The sequence below is a fragment of the Rhinopithecus roxellana genome, chromosome 6 (genome assembly GCF_007565055.1).
Source record: "Rhinopithecus roxellana isolate Shanxi Qingling chromosome 6, ASM756505v1, whole genome shotgun sequence".
Lineage (NCBI taxonomy): Eukaryota > Metazoa > Chordata > Mammalia > Primates > Cercopithecidae > Rhinopithecus > Rhinopithecus roxellana.
The window spans coordinates 83683709-83696107 of NC_044554.1; the positions used below are offsets into that span (position 1 = coordinate 83683709).

The 12399-nt window shown below is 38.0% G+C and overlaps 1 protein-coding gene across 1 annotated transcript in view; it reads left to right on the forward strand.

Annotated features, from left to right (window-relative positions):
• ABCA13 (ATP binding cassette subfamily A member 13) overlaps window positions 1-12399 on the forward strand; it is a 520700-nt gene that overhangs the window by 92084 nt on the left and 416217 nt on the right. Inside the window, exons 17-19 of the mRNA XM_010374424.2 lie at window positions 215-4990; window positions 6506-8332; window positions 9784-9893. Coding sequence (XP_010372726.2) covers window positions 215-4990; window positions 6506-8332; window positions 9784-9893 — 6713 coding nt within the window. The remainder of the gene's footprint in view (window positions 1-214; window positions 4991-6505; window positions 8333-9783; window positions 9894-12399) is intronic.

Sequence of the window (12399 nt, forward strand, 5' to 3'; positions counted from 1 at the left end):
GTAGGAAACATTTTAAGCTAAATGTATATAACTTCATTGTGGATTTCTAAAACACTTTCAAATGCTCACATTAGTTTAATTTCTGTTGAAAAACATGTTGTCTATTAAATGTCTCATTTGTGTTTTACTATCAATAAATGAGTATTAACTTGAAAATTTGATAAATCACATTTATTTTTTATTTTATACTAAAATAATTCTACTAATATTACAGGGCTTTAAATTTCACAAAGCACCTTCTAATGATGGAAAAGAAGTTGCACACCCTTGAGGATGAACAAATGAACTTTCTTTTATCATTTGTGGAATTTTTTGAGAAATTATTGTTGCCTAATCTTTTTGACTCCTCCATCGTTCCCAATTTCCATCACCTCCCATCTCTTACGGAGGATATTCTGAATATAAATTCTCTGTGGACAAATCATTTGAAAAGTTTAAAGAGAGACCCATCTGCCACTGATGCTCAGAAACTCTTGGAATTTGGCAAAGAAGTGAGCTGGAAAATGCGAACTCTCGAAAGTCACTGGATAAGGAAGGAACCAAAAAATCTTTTGAGATTCATGGAATTAATACTTTTTGAAATTAATCCCAAATTACTAGAATTATGGGTCTACAGCATTTCAAAAGGAAAAAGAGCTAAACTGGAAAACTTCTTTACGCTTTCAAATTCTTCTGTTCCAGAAAATGAGATTCTGAGTACAAGTTTTAACTTTTCCCAGTTGTTCCATTCAGATTGGCCTGAATCACCAGCTATGAACATAGATTTTGTACGTCTAAGTGAGGCTATAATAAAGAGTCTCCATGAATTTGGATTTTTGGAGGAGGGAGAGGTCTTAGAAGCTCTGAACATCATCTACACTATCAGGAATGCATCTGATTTTTTCTCAGCCCTTTCTGAACCTCAAAAACAAGAAGTTGATAAAATTTTGACTCAGAAATACCTAAATGTCTTTCAGGACAAGGATTCAGCTTTACTTCTGCAAATTTATTCTTCATTTTACCAATACATTTATGAATTTTTGAATATTCAGAGTAGAGGCTCTTCGCTGTCATTCCTTACACAAATCTCAAAACACATTTTGGATATCATAAAACAATTTAATTTCCAAAGCATCAGTAAAGCATTTGCATTTTTATTTAAGGCAGCAGAGGTTCTTGGGGGAATTTCTAATGTATCTTATTGTCAGCAATTGCTTTCAATTTTTAACTTTTTGGAGCTTCAAGCCCAATCCTTCATGTCTACAGAGGGCCAAGAACTGGAAGTGATCCACACTACTTTGACAGGCCTCAAACAGCTGCTCATAATTGATGAAGATTTTCGTCTTTCTTTATTTCAATACATGAGCCAATTCTTTAACAGTTCAGTAGAAGGCCTATTCGATAATGAGTGCTTGATTTCGGACAATAAACACATTTCTTCCGTAAATTATTCAACAAGTGAGGAGGCTTTATTTGTTTTTCCATTGGCACAATTTTTTTCAAACCTCTCAACAAATGTCAGTGTGTTCAACAAGTTTATGTCCATTCACTGTACCGTTTCATGGCTTCAAATGTGGACTGAAATCTGGGAAAGCATATCTCAATTATTTAAGTTTGACCTGAATGTTTTCACATCTCTTCATCATGGTTTCACTCAGCTTTTGGATGAATTGGAAAATCATGTGAAAGTCTCCAAAAGCTGCCAGGGAATATTTCCCACACATAATGTTGCTAGACTCATATTAAATTTGTTTAAAAATGTAATTCAAGCAGATGACTTCCATGATTGGGAGGACTTCCTGGATCTCAGAGATTTTTTGGTAGCTTTAGGTAATGCGTTAGTTTCAGTAAAAAAACTTAACTTGGAGCCAGTGGAGAAATCCCTTTTCACCATGGAAACTGCCCTGCATCAGATGAAGACATTTCCATTCAACACAAGTACAAGCAGAGAGTTTTTAAATTCTCTGCTCAAAGTTTTCATTGAGTTTAGCAGTACCTCAGAAAATATAGACAGAAATGTAGATTCGATAAATGACTTTCTTTCAAATAATCTCACAAATTATGGAGAAAAATTTGAAAATATCATCACTGAGCTAAGAGAAGCAATAGTATTTCTTAGAAATGTATCACATGATCGAGATTTGTTTTCCTGTGCTGATATTTTCCAAAATGTTACTGAGTTTATTTTAGAAGATGGCTTTTTATATGTAAATACCTCACAGAGGATGTTACGTATTCTAGACATGATAAATTCCACATTTTCCTCTGAGAGCACAATTAGCAGGCTGAAAGGATGCACTGTGTGGTTAGATGTCATAAATCATTTGTATTTGGTGTCTAACTCCAGTTTTTCACAAGGCCATCTTCAAAATATTTTGGGGAATTTCAGACATATGGAAAAGAAAATCAACTCTATATTGAAAATTGTAACTTGGGTGTTAAATGTAAAAAAATCTCTTTGTTCATCAAATGGCTCACATATAAATTGTGTAAATATTTACTTGAAAGACGTAACTGACTTTCTAAATATTGTACTTACTACAGTCTTTGAAAAAGAGAAGATACCTAAATTTGAGATTTTATTAGCTCTTTTAAATGATTCTACAAAGCAAGTAAGGATGAGCATCAACAATTTAATAACAGATTTTGATTTTGCATCTCAATCCAATTGGAAATATTTTACTGAATTAATTCTAAGACCAATAGAAATGTCAGATGAAATTCCTAATCAGTTTCAGAATATTTGGATTCATTTAATAACACTGGGGAAGGAATTTCAGAAGCTTGTAAGAGGTATTTACTCTAACATCCTGGAAAATAATTCCTCTTCTAAAACTGGAAACTTGTTAAACATGTTTGCCACCAGTCCAAAAGAAAAAGATTTAAACAGTGTAGGCAATTCTATTTATCATTTAGCTAGTTACCTTGCCTTCAACTTATCTCATGACCTCCAAAATTCACCAAAAATAATTTCACCTGAAATAATGAAAGCTATGGGTCTTGGGATTCAACTGATGAGGGATGTGTTCAACTCCTTAATGCCTGCAGTTCATCACATTAGTATGCAAAATGCAGGTTATATGCAAGTTTTGAAGAAGGTAACCTCTGTCATGCGTACTCTTAAGAAGGCAGACATAGACATTTTAGTGGATCAACTTGAACAAATTAGTGCAAGCCTAGTGGATTTCTTTAAGAATCTTAGTAGTGTGAGAACTGGCAACTTAGGGGTCAACTTGCTTGTTGACTTGATGAAAAAATTTGTAGACAGCTTGCATTCTTGGAATGTTAATCACCTGCTGCAGCTCTCACGCCTGTTTCCTAAAGATGCTGTGGATGCTATGGTAGATGTGTACTATGTGCTTCCTCATGCTGTAAGGCTCCTGCAGGGAGTACTTGGTAAAAACATCACTGAAGGCCTCAAGGATGTCTACAGCTTCATACTCCTTCATGGCATAACCATTTCAGATATCACCAAGGAAGACTTCACAATTGTGATAAAAATTCTTTTGGATATAATTGAATTAATATCAGATAAGCCAAATATTGTTTCAGAGACTTTAACTTGTTTTCCTGTGGTTTGGTGCTGGAATCACACAAATTCTGGATTTCAGCAGAATTCAAAGGTAGACCCCTGCAGTGTCCATGGGCTCATGTCTTCTTCCTTTTATGGCAAAGTGGCCAGTATACTCGATCATCTCCACCTGTCTCCCCAAGGTGAAGATTCACCATGCTCAAATGAAAGCTCCCGAATGGAAATAAATAGGAAAGTGGTCTGCATAATTCATGAATTAGTGGACTGGAATTCTATTCTTCTGGAACTCGCTGACGTCTTCCATGTTAACATTTCTCTTGTGAAAACTGTGCAGAAATTTTGGCATAAGATATTACCATTTGTCCCACCTTCAATAAATCAAACTAGGGATAGCATCTCTGGACTTTGTCCTAGTGGTCCCATAAAGCAAGTTGCTTTGCAAATCATAGAAAAACTTAAAAATGTCAACCTTACAAAAATTACATCAGGTGAAAATATTCTTTACAGACTAGCTAGTTTAAACAAGATCCTTAACGTTAATGAAGACACAGAGACATCTGTTCAAAATGCTATTTCCTCAAATTTGGAAAGGACAATACAATTGATTTCTGAAGACTGGAGCCTAGAAAAAAGTACTCATAATCTACTCTCTTCATTTATGATGCTCCTGCATGCAAATCTCACAGGTAGCAGTTCAGAAGCATTATCAAATTTTATTGAAAAGAGTGAAACAACTTACAACTTTGAAGAACTATGGCCTGAGTTTCAACAAATCGTGAAAGACCTAACCCAAGATTTTAGAGTCAGACACCTGCTCTCTGAAATGAACAAAGATATCAAAAGTATAAATTCAGTGGCTCTTCAAAACATTACTTTGCAATTTGCCCGTTTCCTGGAGATCCTGGATTCACAGTCACTGAAAACATTAGAAATTATTGAAGATTTTCTATTGGTCACAAAAAACTGGCTTCAGGAATATGCAGATGAGGATTACTCCAGAATGATAGAAACACTATTCATTCCTGTGACCAATGAGAGCTCAACTGAAGATATAGCTTTGTTAACCAAAGCTATTACTACTTTTTGGGGCTCTTTAAAAAATATATCTAGAGAAGGCAATTTTGATGTTGCCTTTCTTACTCCTCTGCTAAATCAAGAACAGGTGACTAATTTCTCAGGTGTTCAGTTGCTTTTTGAAAACATCCTAATTAATTTAATCAATAACTTAGCTGGGAATTCTCAAGAAGCAGCTTGGAACTTAAGTGATACTGACCTTCAAATAATGAATTTCATTAACCTTATCTTGAACCGTATGCGGTCAGAAACTAGTAGGAAAACAGTTCTCCCTCCGAGAAGCATGGTGGATTTCATGGAACAGCTTTTGAAAACATTCTTCTCCCTTTTGGTAAAGGAAGATTCTGAGAACAAAATATCTCTTCTGCTGAAAGATTTCCACAAAGATGTTATTGCAGAGATGAGGTGAGTCTACTTTTGCTTTGTGTCGTATATGCAGTTGTGATATATCTCAAACTACTTTATTTTCTGGAGTATAGGCATGTCAAAAAGAGTATTTGTATCTAATACTTTTGAAATATCTTTGAAGTAAATTTGTCTTAATAAATATTTTATCAAAATATCAACACAGAAGAATTTTGGTTACTGTCATCTAACTAGTAAAATATAAACCTAGTCCAGGGTAATTAATCACATATTATTCTTACATTTTTAGATTATGAAAACAATTATGATTTCCGTTTTGTATGGATCTGAAAAACTAGTTTTCATAGCTGTACGTGCATATGCAGGATTGCCATAATTTGAATTGCTATACTAACTGTCTAATCACCAACTAGGGACTTAAATATTCTCAACCCAATGAATCTACTGTGATGCTTGCATTTAGAGACATAAAAAGTGATAGTCACATTATCTTTTTTTCATATATCTTCAAAAATCTCATTTGAAGTTTGCCAGTGAAAAGACTGGAGGGAAATTCCAATTTATTCCATGATGTCTGCTTTAGTCAAGTTTCAATCAGAGTAACAAAAACCATCAAAGGATTTAATCCAAGGAAATTAGCTTACACAATTTTGGGGGCTGGCTAAGTAAGTCTGCAATCAGTAGGGCCGACTGTCAGGAAGGGAGGCCCACAGCAGGCAGGGGCGCCGCGGGCATGAGTGAAAGTTCCTTGTCCACAGGCGGTCAGGAAGGAAGACCGGGGAAGGGAGAGCCACTGACTATGAATACCCAGCAGTGGTTTTGTGCCTCTAAGTTACAGAGGTTCTACGCCCTCTGTCAGAGTTTTCCTGCCCACTCAGGACAGTATCCCTTCTGACTAATTTAAAGTTAACTGATCAGGAATTTTAACTCCATCTGCAAAATCTCTTTATAGCCACACCTAGATTAGTGTTTGATTGAATAGCTGGGAGAAGATGTATTTATATTACACAATGGCTATAACTCCCATCTATCCTCCATCTCTCATGAGGGAATCTCCCCTATAGCCCACCCAGATGAGAAACATACAAAAAAAGGGACTTCTGGGGCTGTTATTCAGCCTAGTCACATTGATACATCTGTCTAAGCAATTTGCTAGTACTTCTCAGGCTCACAAAAGTATAAATATGCTAACCACTTTTCAGAGACTTATCTCTTACATCAAGAATCACATTGTAGTCATTTTACCTTCTTTCCTAAGTAAAAGCCATTTTAACCTTTTTCGTAAGCAAAATTATGTGGCTTTTTAAGTTGCCAGGTTCAAAGAACTGTAATAGAATTTGTTCATGAAATTCCTCACTGTTTTCGTTACTTGGCAACAAAATATTGAGTTTCATCTGAAATTATTTTAGCATGTCATCTTTTGCTCAGTATTATCCTCCCATGATGCTAGTATAAAACAAATAAAATAATATAAATCACTATATATCTTAATATTTCCACTGTTAATGTATTAAAAATAAAATTAAAAGTATATATATATATATAAATTTACAGTTTTGTCCCAAAAGATAAAATTCTAGAAGTTCTGAAACTGGATCAATTTCTTGCCGTGATGAAAGAAGACAGATTGATGAACATTTTTTCAAGTTTAAAGGAGACTATATATCACCTAATAAAAAGTTCACTTATATTAGACAATGGAGAATTTTATTTTGATAGTCATCAAGGACTGACGTTCATGCAAGATTTATTTAATGCCCTTCTCAGGGAAACGCCAATGAAAAATGGGACTGAAAATACTACAGACTTTTTCACAGTGGTGAGTCAGTTGTTTTTCCATGGGAATACGTCTGGGGACCTCTTCAAACTCAATCAGGATCTTAGGGCAGCTCTTCACCTTGTAAGAGAATGTTCAACAGCGATGGCAAGGCTTCTGGATACAATTTTAAATGCTCCTAATAAGGACTTCTATGCTTCGTATCCTACCCTCCAAGAAGTTATACTTGCTAATCTAACGGATTTGCTTTTCTTTATAAATAATTCATTCCCTCTAAGAAACAGAGCAACATTAGAACTTACTAAGAGATTACTTGGTCCTCTTTCAAGAGCTGGTGAAGAAAGTCGTGTCCCAGAACCCCTCTTAGAAATGTCTGGGACTCTGGTCATGCTGTTGAATGACAGTGCTGACCTGAGAGATCTTGCCACATCAGTGGACTCCATTGTGAAACTTCTTAAGCTGGTCAAGAAAGTTTCAGGGAAGATGGCCACAGTTTTTAAAACTCATTTTGTCTCCAATACCAAGGACAGTGTGAAATTCTTTGTCACTCTCTATTCCATCATGCAACAAAGTGTTCAAAATCTTGTGAAAGAAATAGCTACTTTGAAAAAAATAGATCATTTCACATTTGAAAAGATAAATGATTTGTTGGTGCCATTTCTTGACTTGGCCTTTGAAATGATTGGGGTCGAACCTTATATATCATCAAACTCTGATATTTTCAGTATGTCACCTAGCATACTGTCATATATGAACCAATCTAAGGACTTTTCTGATATTTTGGAAGAAATTGCTGAATTTTTAACATCTGTGAAAATCAACTTGGAAGATATGAAGAGTCTTGTGGTAGCATTTAACAATGACACTCAAACATTTTCTATGGATTCTGTCAACTTATGGGAAGAAATTCTGGGTTGCTTAGTTCCTATAAATAACATCACCAACCAAATGGACTTCTTATACCCTAATCCAATTTCCACTCATAGTGACCCTCAAGATATAAGATGGGAAATAATTCATGAAGAGATCCCTTTTTTGGATAAAATATTATCACAAAACAGCACAGAAATAGGGTCTATCTTGAAAATAGTGATCGATCTCACCTTAGAAGCTCTTTGGAAAAACTTAAAGAAGGATAATTGGAATGTTTCTAATCTGTTGATGACATTTACTCAGCATCCAGATAACCTTTTGAAAAGCATAGAAAGAGTTTTAGAGGCCTCTAGTGGAATTAAAAGTGACTATGAAGGTGATTTGAGTAAAAGTTTATATTTTGACATACCTTTGATTTGGAATATAACTCATCATCAACTTGAAAAAGCAATCCATAATGTTTTAAGTAGAATAGCTCTCTGGAGGAAAGGGCTTCTGTTTAACAACTCTGAATGGACAACTTCCACAAGAACTTTGTTTCAGCCACTTTTTGAGATTTTCATTAAAGCAACCACTGGAAAGAATGTCACATCAGAAAAAGAAGAGAGAACCAAGAAAGAGATGATTGACTTTCCTTGTAGTTTCAAACCATTTTCCTGTTTGGAGAAATACCTGAGAGGATTATTTGTATTGACTAAATACTGGCAACAAATCCCACTGACAGATCAAAGGTAATAAAAAACAAGCCGAATTCACTTTGTTTTTTTCCCTACCGCAGTAACTGTAAAATAGAACCGTGCAGGAATTACATTGAACCAGGGTAAGTAGTTTCTTGACTTCAACTTTCTTTACACTCTGAAGTTGGCTTCAACATAGAGCAATTCAGGTCCAGTCATTTTTTTCACAATTTGACTCATTATTTGGCATTCAAATATAATTATAATTTATTCAAAATATTTCAAAAGTTAGTTATTTTATTCTCAGAAGCAAAAACCTCTTATTCTATTCACTCGTCCCAAGACTAGCTGCATAAGCAATTTTTCTATTCATATCCTCTGGCAGCCAAGGGTCCAATGACTCAGTATATACACAGGAACATGAAGCTGCTTGCTTCACAGAAAATTATGCCTCCAGTTGTAGCTAACCACAAGAAAGGGCCAGGCAGTTGCTGGCTTCTGCCCTCTTTTGGTTCTGCCAAACTTCACGTGTTTGATCCACCTCCAAGCCCTCCCATCCCTGAATGTTATGTCAATAGAAACCTGTTCTTAAAAGCTCCAGTCTTGCTAGTTGTCATGCCCTGAAAGCAGTCTCTTGCCTTAGGTTGGAGACCCTGTGCCTCTTGATGTGCAGAGTCCCAGAGATGCTGCAGCTGTCCCTACCTGTCCTTTCTCTGGGTGACAATATTGTTAGGGTGGTCCCTGGTCTCTGTTTCTCCCTGCCTTCCTCTCTGGCCTACATGTAGATTGGAGATGCCATGTCAACCTTGGTTCATTTGCCAGGCAAGCTGACTTATTTTCTGTTGGTTCTATTACTACAGAGCTGTACCCTGAATCCAGTCATGTTCTATGAGTTGGAAAGATGTCTTTAGTTGGTGAAACAGGTAGCCACTGGCACAAATAACTATTGCTACCTTGGAATTTGACTGCTAGTTTTCAGAGCTTCCTTCCTCATCTCCTCCTTGCTTCTGATCTGAAACTATATTTTGCTTGATTTTAGTGCTCTGATCCCCAACTATACCCTGTTTGATTTTAGTGCTCTTCTCTGAATTGTCTTTTGAGCTGAGGTGGTCCTGGCAACCCCATTCTCCACCAATCTCAGGTTTTATCTTCAAATTTTTCAGTTCTCCACAGAGGAAGTTTACACCTTAGCTCTTCGTACGGTCGTGTTTTGACACCCTTTCAACATTTAACTTTGCATTTCAAAAGAATGGACCAAAATAAGAAAGAAAAGCAAATATTAAGTGTATTGGCCACAAAATTGATGCTTTGAACTAATTTGGGAGACCAAAAGTTTTCTAAAGGTCCAGACTGTGTTATCTGTGTTTTCTTATGTTCCTACGAAGAAAATATGATTATACAGGGAGGTTCTTACATGTGTGTTATAACTTAGCCTACACAGTAGAAATGCACATTGGATGCACATTTTTACCCTTTCATGTCATTGTTTATATATTTTTTCTAAGTGTTGTTGAGATGTGTGAAGTTTTCCAGCAGCCTGTGAAGCCCTCAGAAGCCACGGAGATCCTGCAGAAAGTGAAGACGATGGTCATACATGTGCTCACCATCGTTGCAGGTGGGCTGCTCATATAACAAGTGCTCTGCAATTGCCCTGTGCCAGTTTTCAGAACTCGGGTGTCAGAGATGAGTAGACTGAGTTTCTTTTAGAACAAAGCACAGCTGTCTTAGTCTGGCAACCAGGCCTTGAGGAATCTGCCCCTCCCAACCTCATTCCCACCACTGGGTCTCTGCTCCAGCCAAATTGAACAGCCCCTTCCTGCCCCTTTGCTGGGCTTTCTGGTCTTTTTGTCTTTGCTCATGGAATGTGCTTCCCTTGTCTCCTTGACCTAAACTACAGCCATACTCTGTGGCCTAGAGCTGGGATATCTTGTCCAGAAGTGTTCCCCCATCTCCTTTACTGGCAAAGACCTCGAAGAGACTTTGATCATATGCAGTACTGTACTTTCTTCTTTCTTACATCTCCTCCCTCTGCTGCAGTCAATATTTTTTGAAGATAGAAACTGTCATAACCTTCTGTGTGCATTTCCTGATGGGTGCTGAGTAGTCCCTGCAGTAACCTGAATTCCCTACAGCCGTGACACTTATTGCTGGTATCCTAGTTTTTGGTATCTTCTTTTCCTGCTACAGTCTGTAAGCTTACTGGGAACAGGATCAGCCTCTTGCTAAATTCTGTGTCTCCATAATACTCAGCACAGTGTCCAGCAATAGTGACTATATTGTAAATGAATTAATTTGTCTACTAAGAAGAAACTTGCCAAATCCATTCCTGCACATTTCAGTGCAATCTCCTTTTCATGCCACTGCTGAAGGAGAGTCCCACGAGCCGCTTTAGAGGGTAACTGGATGATCTTAGGGCTTTTCTGAAAATGTGAGTGTTGAATTTTAGAGCACACTTGAGTCCATGGAATGGACCACAGTTGTTTAAGTAATTCACAGGTGCACAGAGGTGCTGCCATCCTCTGGCCCAGTCTCCTGAGCAGGGCTGCCCAGAGTTCCCTCAGTGGGCTATTGGGCCTGAGTGCTCTGCCTTAGCTGATGGCAGTGGGTTTTGACAACATGAATCGAAGCCCAGAAGAGGAGGGGCAGTGAGGAGAAATGGGGGAAGCTACGGGTGGATCCGATCAGATCAAGAGGAAAAGAGAAAAGTGAGGGGTCATCTGAGTGGGGCTTACCTCCATATCCTGTGTGAGCTCCACCATAGTTGGCCCCAGACTCCCTGCCCCCTAGCTCATCTGATCCACATGTTCATTCTTATACCTTCCCCTGATTTACTCCTGGATCATTATTATTATTTAGATTACTATCAGGTTGTGATATTATGATTTGTAGATTAAGTCTTATTTCCTTTGGAAAGCTTTCCTTGACCTACCCTGTCTGGGGTCACGTGGCCTTAGCTCCCTGTTATGGCTCTTACCAACATGTGCTGTTCTGATGATGAACATGTGTCTCTTCTACAGTCGTGAGGACCCGAAGACTGTGCCTGTCTATTGATCACTCTAAACCTGCCACATGGGGATTAGAACATGGGAAATGCTGATTGACATTTGTTAAATGAATGAATAAATGCCAGGAGCCCTTCTATACTTAGGTCACGTTTCACTGGAATTACTAAATGTGAAAACTGTTCACAGGGGAGTGCTCAGCAATGAGAAGTAGTGGGTGGGCTGTTGGCATACTCTGGGCCTATGTTGTAAGACTGAGCAAACTGTGGGGGCCTGGGGAGGATATTGTAGAGAGGAGTCTGGTTTACTCAGGAAGGGGCACAGTGGACGTATTCCCAACATCCACTATCAGAGAGGAGGGGTCACCGGCCCCAGGATGGTTAACTGGTGGGTATGGGCCACTGAGTCTGCGAGCCAGGAGTATGGACCAGCATCTGCTGGGGAGTGTTATGGAGAAGAAGTGAGCCTTGGACAAATCCAGTATGTGAAATCCATTTTTCAAAACAAACTCAAAGAAGATGAATTCTTCTTTGTATTGATAAGTGCTAGAAAGAAGCTAACGTATGGCCATGAGGGTGAGAGTGAGGGGTGGAGGAGAGGAGAAGACCTTGGGAGTGTAGCTCTGAGTAAGGACATTTCAGCTGAGACTTGCGCAGTGAGGATGTGTGTCTGCCATGTTCACCATTATATCTCCCCAGGGTTTAGGAAACATCCTGACATAGATATGATAGGCATTCAATCAATGTGGAAGGATTGGATAGGTCAATGCATGAGGGCTGGCACTAGGCTGGGCACTTGTCACTATTTGAGTTAATCTACACAATCACTGATGGACTTGAGGCTAGTGTGCTGGGACTTGTGGTCTGTAAGGCTGCTTCCTTACTATCATGATAGACCACTTAGGATTACACACCGTCATGTCTGGTAAGGCTTTATTGCTCCAAATGTCTTCAAGGGCATAGTTAAACATGACTGTTACAACAAGTGATGTCGTGAAAAGTGGTGTAATGGAAGAAGCAGGCACTTTGACATTGAACAGGCTGAGTTCCTCGATTCACGCTAAGTGACACAGGGTAGCTACTGAGTCTCTGTGAGCCTTGAACAAAACATAAGGGAACA